This window comes from Topomyia yanbarensis, chromosome 2, assembly GCF_030247195.1.
Source record: "Topomyia yanbarensis strain Yona2022 chromosome 2, ASM3024719v1, whole genome shotgun sequence".
NCBI lineage: Eukaryota > Metazoa > Arthropoda > Insecta > Diptera > Culicidae > Topomyia > Topomyia yanbarensis.
Window position 1 is genome coordinate 407,204,788 of NC_080671.1, and position 21,321 is coordinate 407,226,108.

Sequence of the window (21,321 nt, forward strand, 5' to 3'; positions counted from 1 at the left end):
AATAGAAATCAGCAAACCGCTTCCCTTTGGGGCTGGGGATGAAATGTACAATCCGTATTTACACAAACGTAACACGTTCCGTTCATGGTTTGATAATGATATGTCGGTCAGATGCGGACTAAAACATGGTTATCCGATGTGAGGTAACAGGTGCTTCGATAAGAAGCTTCTTGTTACTCGGTGTATCAATGTGTGAGTTTCGTGGTAAAAATAAGCACTCCTTAGATAATAAGCCGCTTTATTTCGCCTCCGGTGAATTTATTTGTGTGTTCTCGCACAGTTACTAGTCATCAGTTTATTCGTTTATATTCAACAGACGACAATGTTATAGTTACAAACCTCTGCGCGCCTCCATCATTTTGACAGCTACAGTGGACGGGTGGTCCTTTTTTCTTGTTTTTGCATTGAAGATGCCTTTATCTAATTATTATTTTTTTTCATATGCCTCAAGATTGTCTTGATGAAATTAATTGGACGGGAAAAGCTCTATTCAGGTTCATCATGTCGAAACAAACGTCAAATGTGTGTACCTTATTTGTGCAATACTTCAACACACAGTAATCTATAAAATTTCTGCAACAAAATACATTGACGTTAAATCACGCACTAGTAAAGCTTAATTTTTATTTGATATCGTTACAAATTATATCTTATAATCTAAGCCAGTGTTTTAAATCTAATTTGGCAAACGTGGCTAGATTCCAAAACCCAATTCAATCTATCTAACAAAGGGACATGACATTTCTTATACATACATACTTAAATTTTTGGTTGATTTTTTTTTTTATTTCTATTATAGAAATTTTAACCTTATGGTCATTCGCCTTTTCGGGTTAGAAAACTCTCTTATGAAAAGCTTCTAACCCCATGTGCGGGGTCGGGACGATTTTTTTTGGTTGACATACAATACCGAAACACCGTGTCGAACTAACATCCCTTCCCAGCCCTTCCGCGATTTACATTGGGTCAGGGTGACAACAAATCAGTTATTTTAAAATAACAGAAATAGAATTCATAGGCAAACCAATTTGATTCGAAGATTGCCCTTCTCAAAAAAAAGTATTTAGATCTTCCACTGCGAATAATTTACTCAAAGCAATCATTGAACTAAGTCAAAAAATTTCTAACGGGCCACCCTAATTAGATAAATTACAATTTCAATGGATTATCCAATTTTTTGGTAGTATTTGGCATTTGAAAATCAAAACAAGGTGGGATTCACAAAAAAAACAATATTTTAACCATAGTATTTTTTTATTCAATTCGTTCTAACCATAATATTGACAATTCAATAAGTTTTCAGCCAGTTCATTTTTCAAAAATTACTACGGACGTCCTAATTGACGGATTTTAACTAACAAATCAGCAATGAAATTGTCGTAAAACATAGATTGTTCGTAATTTTTTCCGATCCCAAAAATTTACAATTCTGTATATTTTTTGAACAATTATTTATAACAAAATGAAATAACCTGGATCCACCTGCACTACTGTTAGTATCTAATAAAAGTTCGCCGAGAAAAAAATAGCCCCCCCCCCATTTCTAATTAAATTGTTTCACGCCGAACGTCGCCGCGGACGAATTTCAAACAATGGAATAAGCGCGTAAACATCTTGCGTTATCGCGACCCCGCATGGACCAACATGTCTGTTGCAGCTTTTGCTGCTGTATCAAATGGAAGCGCGGCAAGCAAGCGCGATAAACATTTATTCAGACGATAACTTTGAATTCAATCGATGACATATACATAGTTATTCATCAATGGATTGCCATTAATGCAGGTTACAATTTGTGGACGAAAGTGTTTTGAAATTTCGAACTTTTGTTTACTTGGCGGCATGTTACTATGTACTAAAAGTATGTGATTTTTTCTCGAGCAAAAATGAGAACCAGAACACCTTTTTATTTCGATTTCCTATAAACAATTGTTTTAAAAATATACAAAATAGTAACTTTTCGGATCGGAAAAAATCACAAACAAACTGTGTCTTACGACAATTTCATTGCTGGTTAGTTCATTAAAAGCGACCAATTAGGTCGCCTATTGTATTGCTTTAAAAATAAACTCATCGAATTTGATTTATCAATTTCAAATACACCTAATTTTTTTACGCGGAGGATACGTACCGCGCAAAAAAAACGCGTTAATTGGAAAATCCACGTAAAAAACCGCGTACTACCAAAGAAATTGGATCTTCCATCGAAATTATAATTTTATCTAATTTGTGTGACCTTTTAGAGAAATTTTGGCTGAACTATTATTAGAAAATAACTTGAGCCTTGAAAGTAATCACTTATTTAGCTTGTTGTATGTCACCACGAATTTTTTGAATGTTAGGGTTTAAAACAGCATCCATTAAAAAAAAAACGAAGATTAATAATGTTTACTTAGGTATTATAAACCAAGCACATATTCCTCCACTGAAGTGCTTCACAGTTAAATCGTGAGTATGTTGAATCGGGGTACGCCGGTAAAACGTAGTTTCATATAAGTTAAGTTAATTTCCTTGCATTTTGACATATGACAACTCGGTTCTATTTGATTTTCACCACGAACTTTGGCAAAAATTCTTAACAATCCTTCGTTTTTATATTTATCGAAATTTATGAATAAACCATACGAAAACAACAGCCTATGATAACTCCCATTTCAATAAATCAAAATCGTTCAAAACTTTATGAACAACAAATTTCGGTCAAATTTAACTGGCGGCGCCGGTGGTTGAGTGGTAAGCGTGACCGCCACTCATTCCAATTTGCCTGGGTTCAATTCCAGCCGAGGCCGTTGAGATTTTTCTGAGGTGAAAAAATCCTTCGGAAGGGAAGTAAAATCCGTTGGTCCCCGGTCTATGAGTTTGGTGGATCGATATCTAGTCCAGATAGTGAAGTCACCTCTCTGGCGTCGGTAAAGAAGAAGTGATCCAATTTCTATACTCTTACTAACAAAAATATCCTGCTCCTGTGATACTTGTGGAGTGCGCAGTAGTATATACGGCCTCTAGCAAAAGCAAGTATCGGACTAACCCTTCCTTCCCTTTCCTTCCGCGATCTACGTTCGGGCCTGGCCGGCGCCGGTATTGGTCAATACTTTAGGATTACCAGGAGTTGCACATTGAATGATGTTTCGCTACTCCCAAGCATAATTATCTACTTATTCTCTGTGCAACTTCAGCTAGTCCAGATCGATAACGGAGTAGCAACCAGGGGTGGTCGCACAAGCTCAAGCTCAAGCTCAAATTTCGGTCAAATTTAACTGTCTTGCAAAATTGGGTCAAAGAGCTAATTGTAATAGATTGGGATAGGCAAAATTGGGGGCTGACAACATCGAGTCTTCACTGTATCACTATTTGCTCGTCCAACAGTTGACAAAACTCATGCAAAGTATACATTTAACTGGGGATAGGTTGAAGTCCGTTTCGATTCCTGCACGAATAACATCTCGAATAAAATTAATAAATAATAACATATCAATAACAATAATTAAATTCAAAAGGCTAAATAACGCAATTAAAAGAAAAGAAATGGAAAATTATATTCAAAAAGCGGAATGAGCAGAGACTGATTAATATACATCGTACTAATAAAATAAATAAAACGAGTAAAAAAATAAAATGAATAAATTAAATGAAATTAATGAAGTGAATACAAGGAATAAAATTGATCAAATGAACAAAATTAATAAAAGAATAAAATGAATAACAGAAACAAAATCTATTTAATGAACTGATAAAATGAATTAGATGAATTCAACGAATTAAATGCTTTAAATTAATGAATTGAACTAAATAAATTGAGGGGACGGGCATATCGTAGTTGGTAAATCGATTGCCTTAGTTAGAGAGATTTCTCTAACCCGAAAGAGGCGAATGACGGTAAGGTTAAAACCTCTATAATCAAAAACCTGTATAATAAAAATGAAAAAAAAAATAAATACCTACAAATACCTATAACTTTTGTTTGAGGTGAGATTTCTTTACAAAAACAAGTTGTAACCCGTCAGGGTAACAATTTAGCACTGGGTGGAAATATACCCTTTTTTGCGTATACACTCCGTAGAGTGTATTGTTTACGTTAAAGTTGTGCTCACCGCTGTTCGATACCGTTCACATTTAGTTTGTAAATTTTTATATAGTTTCGCGTTTGTGAACGGTTTTGTGTAATCAGATAGGGGAACTGGGGGTAAGACGGACATGTTAAGGATATACCCAAATAAAACATAGTAAAAGCATGTTTTTGTCAACATGTAATACTCTATGTTGTAGCTCCATATGTTAGCTTTCGATTACCCAGAGGGATTATGTTACAAAAATCAACAAGTATCTTTTTTGAAAGAAATAGAAAACAAAGAAATATCTGCACTTTTTCCAGACTGCGGGTGAAACGGACATATGGTGGGGTAAGACGGACATGTCGCCGAAATGATGATCACAATACAAAACATTAAAGTATACTGTTTCTAACGGATGTTTTGGATAGCTTGTGGTTCTTCTTAATATATATGTTCAATTCGAGGTGAAAAATAACGTTTTAGTGTTCGATTTAAAGTTGAAGCAAATGATGTATTTTCTAATATAGTTTTTTTTCACTGTCATAAAGAGGGCTATACAATCAGTTTCAATGATCAAGCACAATCATTTATATAAAACTGGAAAGTTACATATTAAATACGCAATTGGTAACATCAGTTCCTCAAGTACACACAGCCAGAATATGAGACCTGCACAAAGTCGTCTACCTTTTCCAGGTCCTAGCAATTCCGTATTCAACCTCGGTCACATTATCGTACATCTTGCGGTCTACTACATGTGAGACTTCAGCTAACATGACGGTTCTCCACGTTTGGCTGCTAGAATTTCGTTTCTACACGCGACATTCATATAAGGATGAATCAATAGAATTAATCAAGACTGGCCGTCTTGCCCCACCAGTACACATATTTTTTAAACGCTTGCACTTATTTACTCGTATATAAACATACCTGTTATTTTCCACGAAGATGTCATTCAAGAGTTACATTATCGAAATAAAAGAAAAAATCCGTGAAAACATTGATTTTTTACTCGATAAACCTTAAAATCAGAGACGTAAAAATTACATCCGCTCGAAGATGCACTACTATTATCAATGGTTTGCTTAAATTTTTCGCGTTTAAAAATATTCAAGGCCTACTGAGTACTTCATTATTCAAGGATATCCCTAAAAAGAGGGTACTCATATAATGCAATTGAACTTTATATGTTATATGCCTAAAATAACCATGTGTCCGTCTTACCCCACCTGTCCGTCTTACCCACAGTTCCCCTAGGTGTAGTAATTTTTGTTTTATGTTTGTATACAAGAAACATAGGGCTTAGATAGGCCACCGCAAAGAGAATAGGGAAAGAGACGAAGAGTGAAAATCAGTCAAAACGGCAACACTCCCTTTATGATGATTTCAACACTAGAATTTTGGCAACCGCTTCCACAGGCAGCACTTTAAATGACTCCTATTATGTTTTGAAAACAAACCGTATGTCGATCGTTGGATTTGTTTATCAAACGATGCGCATTTCGAAACAAAGACATGAAATAATTTTAAAGCTTGTTTTTACTCATACATATACTCTAGAATGCACCTCACAATCACGATTGAACCAAATTCTGACGAAAATTGACATTTCTTTTTTGATAGATGTACAATACTTATCTCCTCCAACTGAGGCGTGAGTAATGTTTATTTACATTGCACGATTGGTCTGCTCAATAAGGTATTTTTGGCTTCACACTATTCGTCTCTTTCTCTATTCTCTTTGGGCCACTGCTCTCCTCTTGCTACAATAAGTGTGCTGGATATGCTACACATAGCGATGACAGCTATGCGGCGCTACAGTTCTTTTGGTGTTGGTGTTTGTTTTTTCGTGTCGTGAGGAAGGCGGCCATCGTAAAATAGAATGTGACGAACCACGGCGAATAACAGATGTCCGCAATAAGTTTAAGTGGGACAGTTTTCCGCCACTAGAAAAACGATTCAGTGCGCGCGTGTGACGGCAAGCTAAGACCGTCGAAAAGTTCCGGCTCGTGGTTCGGGTACCAGTGAAAATTACGGTATCAGTTCGCCAACAGGGGTAAGCTAACAGATAAGGAGTGTACTCGCTTCTCCGGCTAAACGAAAAGGAACCGTGACATCGACCGTTCTCGCTATAGAGGATAAGTCAAACGAGCCAAGCTCTCCTCTATAGCTAATTGACAAGGAGAACGAAGCAGGGTGGACAAAGGTTCCCCCTGGGAAGTGCACTGCGGTGACTTCCGGGATCGTTTACGGCGAGTAGACGATCCGACGATTCGTCGCTAACGTCGCTAGGGAGGTTCCAACAAAGGAGCAAAGCTCACCTCCCTGGCTACTTGTTAAGGACAAAGGAGAACGCGGCCGTTGTTGTCCCGGCCGGTCGGACGAAACCGTCGCCTTCCTGCCAACAGCAGCAATTTGCCGAGCATCATGCAGCGCACAGTGCAGCAAAGGAGAATTGGAGGAATAAAAGTTGGTAAATTTAGTTTATTTGTTTACTTTTTTTGTTGTGTTACGAAAATCCGAAATTCCGGTAGGACCACCTAGGCCGCCCTGAAACGAAGGGTCCGCCGGGCAAACAAGAACCCGAGTAGTGGGCAAACCTCTACTTACAAAGTAAGGCTAATAAATGTGACTTTTGCGTTTCATTTGAGAATTAACAGTTGCAAGGATCAGCTCTAAAGCTGAAGTTATTGCAATTAGTTTGATTGGATTTCTATGTATCAGGGCTGCCAGGGACAGTTTATGTTGATGACGGAAAATGAATTTTTCATATATCTTCATTATGTTGCAATATTTTTGTAAACTGATAAAACTTATCAATTTAGACTGTCTTTGGCTAAGTTTTCCACATAATTGAACTATTTTAAATATTCTAGGAGAAATGCATTGAGTAATAGAAGGCAAAAATTGAGAAGCTTCTAGCACTGCAAGGGAAGCACCTATCTTTATGAAAAAAGGCTTTTCGTGTTTCTTGATCCCACCGTTTTCAAGGAAAAATAGTTTTGAAACCCTACATGCACTAGATAAAAGTTGGACATGAAAGGGTTAAATGAATTAAAAGAATTAAATGAATTAAAGGAAATAAATTAAATAAATAATTTAGCTAAAATAAATTAATCACATGAATTCATTTAAATGAATTAATTTAATTAATTAAATTAATAAAATAAATAAAATGAATGCAATAAATAAAATGAATAAAACAAATAAAATGAAGGAATGCACGGAAAGGATAAAATCATCAACATGAATAAAACGCCCAAAATAAACAAATTTAATAAAATAAATAAAATGAACAAAATGAAAGAAAGGGATAAAATCAACATAATTAACAAACAATTAACAAATTTAATCATTTTGATTAAAATTAATAAATACAGTGAAGATCCGTTTTTATCAGCCCTTTGGTGAATTTTAGGCTGATAAAACAGGAACATTAACAAAATCGGAACATATGTTTTTTTCTTTTCTTTAACCGAAGCTCCTAAAATATTTTTCTTTAGTTCCTAGATGTAACCTCATTACGCTTTCTGATTATTTAGTTTAAATTGCCCTTGAGGAGGTTTTTATTTTTGCATATTTCGGATCTTTAACATAAGAAAAATATGCTCCAGAAAGGATGTAGTCCAATTCAACTTGGTTCGTCTGTTAGAGCCCATCAAACTACCAACTATCAATTTTCATATGAAGTAGACAAAATCGGGTCAAAAAGCTGACCAAATCGGGGGTAATAAAATCGGTTCTTCACTGTAATAGAAAATCAATATCAAGAATAAGATTCAAAAAATTAAATAACTCGAATGAAAGAAAAGAAATGAAAAAATATATTCACAAAATTAGCAAAATGATTAATATAAATCAAACCAATAAAATGAATGAAACGAGTGAAAAAGTATAATGAATAATGAATAAATCGAATTGAATTATTGTATTCATTATACAAGGAATTAAATAGATAAAATTAATAAAATGAAGAATACGAATACAATCAATAAAATAAATAAAATGAAAAAAATGAATAAAGAGAATGAAGTGAAAAGAAGGAATAAAATGTATTAAATAAATTAAGTTAATTGAATGAAGTAAATGGATAAAATGAATTAGATTAATTTGATTCGTCTAATTCATTTTATACATTTAATTCATTTAACTCATTTTATTTATTTTATTGGTTTGATTAATTAAATTAAATGAACTAAATAAATTAAATAATTGAAATAAATGGATTAAATTGATGCATTGAATGAGTTAAATAAATTAATCGAATTGAATGAATTAATTATATTCATTAAATTAATTAAATTAATTAAGTTAATTAATTTAATTTAATTAATTTAATAATTCAAATAAATTAAATTCATTATATTAATAAGAATAAATTAAATTAAATGAATAAAATGTGTAGAATAAATAAAATGAATAACTCGAAGAAAATAAATGAAACAAATAAAATAAAAAAACGAATGAAAAGGATAAAATCGACAAAATGATTAAAATGAAATTGAACATGAATAAAATAAATAGAATGAATAAAATGAACAAAATGATAAAATTAACAAAATGAACAAGATGAACAAATTAATAAAATGAATATAATGACTAAAACGAATAAAATGAAAAAATGAATGAAATGAATAAAATAATAAAATCAATAACATTAATGAAATGCATAAAATGTTTAAAATGAGTCAAATGAATAAAATGAAATATATAAATAAAATGAACAAAGTAAATAAGATCAAGATAATGAATTATTAGAATGAAATGAATAAAACCAATAAAGCGTAAAAAATATATGTAATGGAGAAACTAAAAATGTTTAAAAACGAATAAAACTTGTAATCTCAATGAATAATATCTGAAATTTATAAAATCAATTATATGACCAATCATTCGAATAAGTAAATAGAATAAACTAAATCAAACCTATAAAATGAATGATGGGAGAAAAATGAATAAAGTTGGTGAAATTAATTAACCGAAAAATCCAACAAAATGCCAAAAATAACTAAGTAAATTAATTAAATTAGGTAAATAAAATAAGTTAAATGAATAAAATTAGTAGAGAAAGTGGGTAAACGCATCAAATCAACAAAATTAATTAAATGAATGATAAGAAATAAGATAATGAAACATAAAATGAACAATATGAAAGAACGTATATAATGCACAAAATAATAAATGAAAAACGCTTTTAATCTACCTAGCAGTGTGATGAGACATTTCTCATAACCAGAGTAAAAAATTATCGACGCTATTTTTTAACGGCTGAAAATAAACCACACGCGACTCGTAGCGAATAGAAAAATATTCATTCAAATATCCATGTCGTTCATTCGGTTGAATATCGTAAAACAATATTCATTTCACTAATTATCTAGGTAAATGTTTTCAAACGTCGGGAAAGCATATAAAATAATTATTATCATCGCTTACATTGTGCCAGGGCCTACTTTGATGCATTTGATTCGTTGCTGCACGTTCGCTTCGTGTAATAATCGGAGACGAATGAAAATCTCCATGGATGAATGGGCAGTTTGTTCGTTTGACGTTTTCAGTAGCGTCACTGAATATTGAAAATGAATGCGGGTAAATTTGAACAATTTTCATTCAATGAATTTGAATCCATATAGCTCATGAAAATTTTAATAATGATTACGTGCGTAGAGTTGCATCACGGAGTGCTGAAAATTGTTCAGTACCAAATTAAAATTTTTTTTTTTTTAATTGTTCGATTTTTTTTTTTGTAGATCATGTATCGGTTGATAGCTGGGACCTTTTAGAAAGCATTCTGATCATGAGCACGGTCATCCGTAATTTCAGAGGAAAATGTAGCCGTGCGGCATCTCTCCCCTAAATTGGGATAGATGCCGCATCAAAATTGCGGCTGAGATGCCGCACTCGATGGCGGAGGATACGTAGCTAAATTGTATTTTGTTCACCGCGCAATGTCATTAAATGATCATTTGCGTCCGATAAAGGTACTTAATAAGGTATATCCACCAACTAACGGACCTAGCACAGTGACATATAGGATTATGAGTCGATTTATCTATATATTTGAACGGGTGATATGTATTAGTTACTTCGGTTTATTCTTTAAACTTTCAGGCACTAATTTTCGTGAACGCATTGATTCGTAGTAATGTCAATATTGGGATAAAAACGAAAATTTCAACGAATTTATGCTTTTTCAAAATGAATTTTTCAAAAACAAACCTAAGTTATATAAATTCATTTTTGGGAGAAACAATCAAAAATAGCTTTTAAGGAACCACTACCAACACATAGATATATCGCTCTCACAAACATATAAATAAATAGTACCCTTAATTAATTTACTACAACTTAGCCGTTACACAAGGTCGCGAAAACTTGTAAATGTTGAATAAAAAAATGTTTTTAGAAATGGTAGTGCCCTCTTAAGAAAAGAGAAGGTGCAAGCCGATTTATAGGTTTAATGAAACTTCATGAAACTCAGCTGAAGACACCTAATCACAAAAACATCAACGAGAATTAAAAAATACTTTTATTCATCAGTTTTCAGTTTGTGATCACGGTGCGGCGTCTCACCCGCAACGACCTTTTCTTTAAAATGTTCGTGGAAATTTTATGAATTTTCTTCATGACAAAAACCATTTCCAAGTAATTTAGAAACTTGTCGCAATTGACAAAAATGATTTCATCAAATATTGAATAGTTTACTTTGATGCAGGATCGATTTTTAGAAATGTGCGGCATCTCCCCCCAAATTACCCTATATTATATCGATTGAAATCATTTAGAACAGGATGTTTTGCGATGTTCTTGATATCATATACTACATGTGATGGTGACAGAGCTCAGAAAAACGATCAAATGACCACAGGATAACATCAGCGCCTGAAGTCTCGAAAGTTTATTCAAATCAATGGTAAAGCGTAATTTACCAAAACATTATTGCATTTATTTGAAGTACATATCAATAGCTTTCACTCAAATTTTAATGGTGATCGAGAGCTAGAACTTTAATTGCTGCTCTACATAACACGCCACCTCAACCAATTAAACCAATCGATCTGACACTGATGAAAATTCAGCAAAATGTTGCTAGCATTAGGCAAAAAAATGGTGTACATGGATCATAAAATATGATACTTCAGTTATAGATTTCCAATATAGCAATGTTTGTCCATCTGTCGACGAAGTTGAAATGTACTGACGAAAAATAGCTCTGATACTAAGGAATGCAGCTTTAAAATGTGAAAATAGTAATAGCTTTGTTTAGGAAAACAAATTAAGAACCAGGAAAAATTCTTTGCTGGTCTGAATAACGGAGTTCGAATGGTCATTATGTGTTCAATCCTCATAACTTTTTCATTTATTCTTTTTGGCCAAGGTACTGCTCATCCTCAAACAACGCCATATAGCTACGGAGATCTGTCAGCTTACTGTTAATTACGGATCACATTTTGTGAATACATTCCAGAGAAATGCACGCAAAGTTATTTCCAGTCTTCCAAATATTTTGTAATCTTTTCAATTGACATTGCAATATGTTTCATTTTAGAAATTTCGGGTTAAAACTTGCTAAGCTGAAATTGATGATTTCTGTGAAGTTATCATTTTCATTTTTTTATACGTACACAAAGTTGAATGTCAACATAATTGCATAACCTTAGGCTATTTATTATTTCTCGTTGTACCAAAAGAAATCAAAATTGATTGGTCGAGACTTTTCTTGACCTTCTTTTACTATGCAGATGTTCGTTTTTTTTCCCACGCCAGCTGTTCATCTTTTCCGACTAAGTTTAGAAAAGACGATTTTATGCCTTTTTCACAACCTAGACGGACATCCTTTTGTTTCAATTTGTATCAGTATAAATTATTGTATTGATAGGATACGAGCGCACATCACTGCTTGTGTGCAATTGTGTGTAATGCAATAATGACGACTTGAACCTGTATTTTAATCGTATATTTTACCTACTTTTCTCCATTGAAACAAAAAAATATTGTCGCCATTTTAATCCTGAGTACCGGAATAAAAATAAATCGTTGAAAAACGTATCGTTAATGGGTTGTTCAATATTTATGACAACTCACACACTCACAATAACAAATTCTACTAATTCCACCTTAGCAAAAAAAACCGATCACGGATCAGGGAACAATTCATCTGTTGGGATTTCTGTCGGGTCATCCAGCCACTCCCCGGCGAGTGGACCACCCGGAGGGAACTTATCCACAATGTGTACATATTCAGTTTCATCCTCGTTTGTCGTCAGCATCTGTCGAGCGGGAGGCGACGCGACGTGGGAAAAACCGAAAGGGGAAAGCGGTGCCGTGAGGTGAAAGGGAAACAACAATATCCATGCTGGTCGTTACATGTTCTGGGTGCTGGTTTTGCTATGTTATACACATTTCGGTGCCGTAGGTATAGATGTGCTAGCAAAATTGACCCATTTATAAGCTATTACATCATCCCTATAGCTTCTGGTGTTTGTACTATTGTAGATTTTCCTCGAATTGCTTATCAAATGTTGTTGTAGCTAATAAAAGGGCTGCAATTGGTTGTCTGGGTTAAACATGTTTCTCTGCCCGTGCCACGGGGCATATCATTAGCATTGTTGTCCTTGGGAATGTTTGTACAGAATTCAATGGTAGATAATATAATTGATTCTCATTTTTTTTGGTTTCAGATCGGCGAGAGCCACGTGGACGTCCAGCGAACCGCTTCCAACGATGTCACGAGTGTGGCCTGCGTCAGCTACTCGCTAGCGCGCTGCATAGGTGCGTGTTTGCTCGTTTTGTTCCTTTCTCACTATTTTAAGCAAGTAACATTAATCAGCAGCAGTAGGTAATTAATAATGAATCCAAACTAAACCTAATTACGAAAAGCGTAAACCAAAAAAAAACACAGCGGATAAAAAACCATCAGACGCTGATTCGAGTGAGAGTGAGAGAGCAACAACGGAAGAACTATTCACCACTTGTATGATAGTAGGAAAACAGAAAAAACTAAAAGCCTTTCCATCACGCAACCGTAATCGCAAATTCGCGCAAAACATTAGGTCAAATTTAAACCAAACGACGATCGTGAACCGATTCGCTAGTATTAGCGTTGAAAATTTTGAAATTGACATTTGTAACATAAACTAAACGGAAAATGACGGTTTTTATATGTAGCAGACGAATCGACATTAACACACCAGTAACACAAGCACACACTCACATACAAACACATTTATAACGCGGGGAGCAAGTTTAAATACAATTAATCACATCACAAAGAAAATCTGAGCAACTCATGCATTTTGTACATTTTAATGAGATTCAAAGGGAAAAGCGTGCATTCGAAAACAAAAGTGAAACATAAAGCCGTATTTAAACCTAATTAAAGTTTAATTAAAAGAGACACTCAACAAACCGACTGGAAAAAAGGAAACTCGAGAAACGATGGTCAATGCTTGTGTGTTCGGATTTTAAAAATTCCCTTCGACGACGACGATGACGGCGGAACGGCAAAAGTCCTCGAAGAGGGACCAAACACTCATACCTATTAGTAGATAATACCTACTGATTACCTTCGCTAGGTTTAGGAAGTAAGAACATAAAACTGGCAGCTTATTTGAATTATTCTCATCCTGCCCCTCTGAGCCCGTCGAAATAGTTAGTGGGACCGTCATCATGGATGGGAGAGAACCGTGTCAGGGCAGGAAAGAGAAGTTGGATCGAGTCGTGGGATTTTTACTGCTAATGAAAATGTAATCTGTTTCGTTCGCTCGAAGATTATATCACCAATGGAATCGTGTAAATTAAAATTAATTAGATTGAATGGTACCTGACGGTGGGTGGGTGGTTGGCATAGCGACCCGTTAAGGTGCTACGATGGAGGCGGTAGTCAGGATCAATTTATGGCGATTAGGAGGGCTGGGCTTTTTTTGTTTTCATTGGTAAGACGATCGGGGAGTAATCTGTTGTTGATTTTTTGGGTTGGCAGTTTTTAACTCAAGGTCATTATTTAGACGGATAAGATAAAGTCGTTATTTAGACGAACTTAATCTGTTGTATTTGGTATTTCGTTTCTCAGGATTTTCCGTAAACGTGTCAAAATATAAACATTATTCAGCCAATATCTTAACTGTTGTACCCTATCATGATTCAGGAGAGCTGTTCCAGTGATCCGAACATTTAATTATGAGAAACGTGCAATGCCATTAACCATCCAATTTATTTGTAAAAGTGGACTCCATGCTCGGCAAAAATTCCCATTCAACTTGTCAAACAAATGTACACATCGATTTTATTTAATTATATTAACACTGATAACTCAGTGCCGGATATACATACATAATTGGAAGTTGCTGAAGCACTGCACTGCATGCAACACAACTGCAAGAAGACTTCTCGGTTGGGTTTTCAAAAGGTCCTAAGCGACAAAAGTAAACAAATTGTGTTATCCACATGTTACCACTCCTCTCTAAACTTACTATCGCAGTACACGAACAGGATTCTCAAAATAAAATTTTTAACCAAGTTATAAAATAAATTATAAAACGTCGTATACGTTCTATCCACTATATTTTCCCAAATAACGTATACGTCCTTTTGGTTTCCCACGGTCGTATGTACATTTATTTTGGAATCCCTAGAATGAAAAGATACGCGCGTAGTAAAAAGTCGTAAGTGACATTTATTAAATTACTATTGAAACGTCACATATGCTTGTAGTAAAAGGACCTAAATCCGATTTTTTTTAAATTATTTTGTAACTTAACATAAGCTCATTAAAAATGAATTAGTCTAGTTTTTTTTACGAATTTCTTATGGTTCTTCAGTACATAATTATAAATTGCATTGCTATGCCTCCAACCAGCATAATTGCATTTAACTTTTCGTACCTAATGACTCTTATACCGACAGAACAACTATAGAACTATTATTCAATCATGGTCTCGCGTCTATAGCAAGATTAGAATCAGTCAACTGATACGTTTGTTGGGGACGAAGAAAGTTCTCACAGCTATATTTGAAAACGCTCATGTCGGCATTGGACCGACGAAGACACCTGTCCATCACATAAAATATGTCGACGCGACTGACTGGCTAAAGGACAAAATCGCCAAGAAATATTTAACAAGTTTGGCGTAACTTTTCGGAGGGCCCGAGATGAAAAATAACTAGTGCTGTAATTTTTATATCTAATAAATCAATACTCAGAGGGATAATGGAATTATACTAGGCATCTAATAGCACATTGAATTAAACAAACCCTCACGGCTTTAACACCTTTGAGTCGTTCTCATTGACCTGTTTAGATAACTACATCAACGACACTACATACTCATTACATACAGCTCGTTTTCCAATATGAACCAACGATGTGTTCCGTTACCAACCGAGAGAATTCAGATTAAATAAGTTCCCACCGGTAGCATCCAAATGTAAGTTACTTGACCGCAAGAACACAGATGCGCTTTGTAATGGATATCTTACCAAATCACGAGAAAATTTTCCTTCTCCCCGACACAGACAGTGCACTAAACTTGTTAACAATTGTTCTTTGGGAATAATTATAAAAAACACGCGAAATCACATAAAACTTATAAAACTTTCCTAGGTCGTATGGACAAAAAAAAATAAATTTAAACAAACATCCCTTTCGTCGTTTGCCTTATTGTTTACATCGTGCGTATGAGAAGAAACAGAGGGGACAAGATTATTTTGACGTTTCGTCTTTCTACAGTACTACACTATTACATCAAGTTCCCCTCTTTTTCAGTAAACTCGATTAAAAGTGTCGCGCGCTCTCTCGGGAAGTAGATGAACATTGAATAATGGTTGCAAGATTTGATTTAAATCGAAACGTTGTTTTATTTTAATAACAGATTAAATTATTTTTTTCAATAGTCGTATGCACTCTGTTGAACAGAAATCAGTCCAAAGTGCTACGACGTATATGAAATGTTTACAGGAAAAACGACGTATCTTAAACTATCAAAATGTCGCATTGACAACGAAAGGTCGTATTGTCAAATTTTATTTAAAACTCATAATAAACGGAAAAATTTCTTTTCGACTAAATGACACCTTTAAAGCCAATGAAGAAAGATAACTATAACTATGAAAATTGTTATCTGAACCACTTTAGTTACGAAATAGGATTTAAAAGTATGTTCGCAAAACTTCAACCTCATTTTTCTCTGTTCAAGCAAAATGTCAATACGGCCTTTTGAAAAATCATCCGGGACTTTAACAAACCAGTCATAAATTCAATTTAACGAAATGAAAATCGAAACATGCGCACGTATTGAATAACAAGGTAAATAAATTATACTCGTTTTTCGATTCTTTTTTTTTGGTTTTGTTCGTTTGCACAATCGTACACTCCCAGCTAACGCCATCCGGTCTGCCATAATTTAATCCAAACCGCTGCTGCTGAAACCGATTCCTATTCGCTCGCTTGAAAAGCCCATCAGGGGTTTTTGGAGTGAAACCTATCAAGAAGGGGGGGATTTTGTTTTTCGTTCGAATGAAAATCGCACATGGCAAAACAGATCGGTTTGGCCTGGCCGGCCGGGCGGTTCGCGGGTTGGGGCGTAGTTGAATTTTTATTTCAATCTGCTTGCTAAGTGAACCGTGTACCGGTCATGTACTCGCGCGCCCGGAAATTGATCCTCGCTGGAGAAAGGTTTCACCCGGACCAGAACGCCAGTGATGCCACATTGACATTAGAGTTACAGTTTAAACAAATCTTTCTACCATCTGTTTTTAGAACGGAAAGAGATTTGTAAAAATCTATATTAAATTTTCTAAATGTTGAAGGGAAACAAAAAATCTGTCTTCTGTGAGAAAGTATTTGATTAGATAAATCCGTGTAATAAAAAAAAATTGTGAATGTGGCAGCCCTGCCACTCGCCATGGAGGCACTGTCTGATGAAGCTAAATTACATGGGGTACTCGGGATTGTGCAAAAAATACTAATTAACCGCATCGGAACATGGTTTATGGAAGTTTTTTTTTATTTTCAATATGAGTGCTAGAAGCCTTATCATAGGTTGTTATGACTTTATATGAACTGCCAGTAGCGCACAAATTGAAATATTTTGGATGTAATACGATTTTAATTCGAGAACTGCTATTTTGTTAACATTCAGAGCTCTTGAAGCCACAATTTGTTATCGGATCCGGACCATCTTCTTGGAAAAGTGACAAGATATCGTATAGCTGATTGGCACGAGCTAATTCGATATTTTCAATGAGATTGTTATTTTTAATCGGTACATACTTTGAGAATGCTGGGTAGTACAATTAAGATTGCCACCTCAGGTTATACTTGACCCGGACATTCTTACTGACTTCAAGAGAAACATGAGTATGCGCTGCATTCAGATAAAATTTTGAATCCAAGCGATTGCTCGATAACATTTTGTAACACTTTCATCGCTTTTTATTTCCTAATGAGTTAAAAAGAGACAAATGTGCTCTTTTTCATTTCTTCTGTAACCCCACAGTGTAACAATTTAGCACAGGGCTGAAAATTACCAAACTTTACGCGGATTCACCGTACTTACCACTGATCTGGGCCGTAGAGGTTTAGCTGTAAGTGTTGTTTGCTTGTTTGACGGTTTAGTTGGATGTCGAGTTTCGCTTCGCTAGCTAACCGCAAAGAATCAAAAAAACATCAATCATTCTCGCTGTGGAGAATAATTCAAACTAACATTGCGCTCCACAACTAAGAGCCATCAGGAGTCAATACGGACACAGGTGGGAACTTTTTTTCTATGTATGAATGTGGATGTTATTTTTCTTCGGTGAAGCCGATAAAACAAGATTATATGAAGAAAAAAAGCATAAAGAAATGACCTGGCGGACTTTTCTTTTGCCATAAGTTTTGTTTCGATTAGGTCATAATTATTTTTTATCGATAGTTTCGAGATAAAAAGTGTCCATAAGTGTTGGAATTGGATGATCCGAGGTAAAGTTTGGCATTTTTTCTCTTTTCACTGTGCGCCAAAGAATCAGGATGTTTATCTGGATGTTTATGTTTACTTCTAGGGGCCCGGGCGCCATGATTAATTTTACAAGTATAAAACAAATACACGCAAATGTGCCAAATATTTCCACCTTTCTTTCTCTTCATCTTGATTAAGAGTGACGCAGCGGCATTGCCTGGAAATCACACCGCATTATCTTCCGGGATTCTTTATGGAGAGCAAAGCATTCGGTTATGTGTTTGTTGATTATTGATACTACAAATGTTTCATTGCTAAGTACCAATAACTCCATTCTTTTAAATTGCGTTGTATTAACTTTCCGTTCCATTCGGCTAATGGACCTTCTCCGACGACAGATATCCCCTCAGGCTAAATGGAGGTCGAATTGAATATTTCTCCGATGGCAAAAATAATTATATCCATCGAATACGACCGGCTCCGGGATGACCTAATTCCGGACCAAAAATAAATACGTGATTTAACTAAGCGGCACTCGGTCGTGTACGAAGAAGTATCTTGTCTACGTATCCGCCCGAGAAGTAGAGATTGATGGTGTAACCTCCGACAGGGGCCTTAATTTCAAAGTATGGAATTGTCTCCTTCAAGAACCCTCTTTGCTTCATTCAGTGAAAATTCTGGTTTACAGACAACTGCGTTCAGCAAAAATAGAGGAGTATAAGAAAACAACCATTTTTTCCATCAGCCTCATTTCGAGCCTTTTACCGGATCTACTCTTCCAAACTTTTTTGACGTAGGACTACGGCTTTGTTTTCGATATGGGGGTGCACTTTGCAAAGTCTACAAAAATGGTATGTAACGAAAAGTGGTCCAATTTTAAACACATATAATTCAGCCATCTCACGATAAATTTTAAATTTTTTGCGCATATCGCCCCGATATACCCCGAAAGAATAGATTCCAATAGATAAACCCAAAGATTTTTAATATCAGGGCATTAAAAATTGAAATAATGTACAACCTAGTCAAAATATCGCGCATTTACACACAGAAGATAGCGCTTCCCAACTCCGGCACGACAGATTTGTGTTTCCTAGCGCGCTACGCTTCTATGAATGACGTCATCATCGACTATTTAAAGAACGGATTTGGCCGGACAAGCTCAGTTGCCTGTTGAACGGCAGGCGGAGCAGATCAATGCGCTGTGTGATTTCACAGCCAGTGTAGCTGTTTGAAGTCCGTTACACTGGCTGTGGAGGTACGCTACCCAGTGCCGTCCAGCACGCGACTGAGCTTGCTCATTCAAACACTATGCTTTCTTTTGTGTTGTGTTCGTTTTCAGCACACTTTTATGTACATTCTCGAACGCAATTATTCGTACACAAAATCGCTTGTACATTCGAGCTCTATTTCCAAACACTGTTAACATAGTGTCGTGGTACTAGTTGTCTCTTTCGCTCTACCTATCATCATCAGCGTTGACTCATTTCGCTTTGTGCGCTTGGGTTCGATGTTTGAGGCAAATGTGTAGGAAGGTATTAGATTTGTTACTAAATTGTTAGCGGTTGCATGCGTAACCTGCATGATAGCAATCTGTGCTTTCGTTACGCTAGGACGAAAACTTTCTTAGCAACAAATTTACGCGGATCGATGGAAAGCACAACGAAAGTTTATTATTTACGTTCGATCAATTCAATGGTTCATTTCGACTTCACGCAATTCATTTCCACTCAGCCTATCCTATTTTGATTAGCTAATAGGTACATACTACAAAGCCTATTTATAAATGAATACACTGCCACATATTTGATATATTATCACTCCAAATATTTTAAATTAAGTAGTATAGTCCTACGTCTATAGTTCGTGCAACCCCATAGGGCTGTCTCTTGTAGTTTTTTTTCTAAACAAGGCTCGTCTATCTGCTCGCCATCTTTTTGCGCCGCGGGGCATGAACTGCTGTCATTGCAAACAATGTTGGGCCTACAGCTACCTTTTATAGAGACAAGACACGGCGTGGAAAAAGTGGAGAGAATCATGAAAAATCTTCCTACTGTGGAGACTCCTCATGATCTCTCGACATATCCTGCCTATAAATTTTGCGGGGAAAACTTGAAACGTTCTTTTAAGGTACGCTCCGGGAAGAAGTGCTAAAGAGGGCCATGCCACCGGTCACGACTAATTTCTACGCTCCCTTGTTTACTAAAGAGTCTCACTATCCAATTGTAGGAACATCTAATATGCCTATACATTTTCGAAAGAGGGAAATACTTTTCTCTCCTAAACTTCCTCGTAAAGACCTGAGTGTGTCCCATGAAGGGTGCTGTTGCAAAACCGAAGTAAGTGGCTTCTTGGCCTCGAAAATCTTAGAAACTAGCAAAATTTTGACATGGGACATCACAAACCTCAAGTGTCCCTATATTTTCTCCGGTTTTACACATTGCATATGCATTGTGTAAAACCTGGTTATCTTCCAACGTAGATCTTCCACAATTTTAACATTATTCGCCAGGGCCGTGAAAAACAGCATGGAGGAGCATTTTTGAGGGATCAAAATGTGCTTTTCTTTCAATCGGAATAACCTTTTCTCGATACCAGGTATTCAAGTTGGCCTCCTTCCTTCTCAAAACAGTGGAACGTTTAATCGACCACTACATTGGAGCGAACACCCGATACATGCAATGCAGCATGCATATCAGCGTAGTAAGTCTACTACTACCCTGTTACACAATTCTGTCTACAACATTGAAAAAAAAATTCGAAAAAGCAATCATGTTAATAAGTTTTTCTTGACATTGAAGGTACTTTTGACAACGTGTCTTTCAAATCCATTTTGGAAGCAGCACGAGGTGATGGAGTACCTTCATATACCACGAACAGGATACACGCAATGCTCAACAGCCGACATTTGTGCTCGTCGTTAAGAGAAGTAGAGATAGGAAACTGGATGTCTGCGAATGTCCTCAAGGTGATCACTACTTCTATGAAACCTTGTCGGCGATGGCTTGCTAAGGAAACTTACTGAAGTATCTGAATTATCACACTTTTCGATTTGATGCAACAAGCCATATGTGTTGTTGAGCAATGGTGTCTACATATTGGACTATCAGTTAATCAAAATAAATCCAACTAATCAGTTAATCCATCTAAACTATGGTGCTTTTCACGCAATGAATGATTACAACCAGAGCTCATCCATTGCTGTTCTTTGACTCTGAAATTATTGTCGCAGATCAAGTCAAGTACGTTGGGGTAATTCTTGATTCAAAACTTAATTGGACAGCTCACATCGATTTCATAACCAACTTGAATGGCCTTCGTCCAATGTACACTGG

General features: G+C 35.6%; 1 protein-coding gene across 5 annotated transcripts in view; it reads left to right on the forward strand.

Moving 5' to 3' along the window:
- The window catches only part of LOC131685028 (furin-like protease 1), a 755,254-nt gene that overhangs the window by 689,204 nt on the left and 44,729 nt on the right, over positions 1-21,321 (forward strand). For all 5 annotated transcript variants that reach the window (XM_058968377.1, XM_058968376.1, XM_058968375.1 and 2 more), the window contains one exon: positions 12,731-12,821. In XM_058968377.1, coding sequence (XP_058824360.1) covers positions 12,731-12,821 — 91 coding nt within the window. The remainder of the gene's footprint in view (positions 1-12,730; positions 12,822-21,321) is intronic.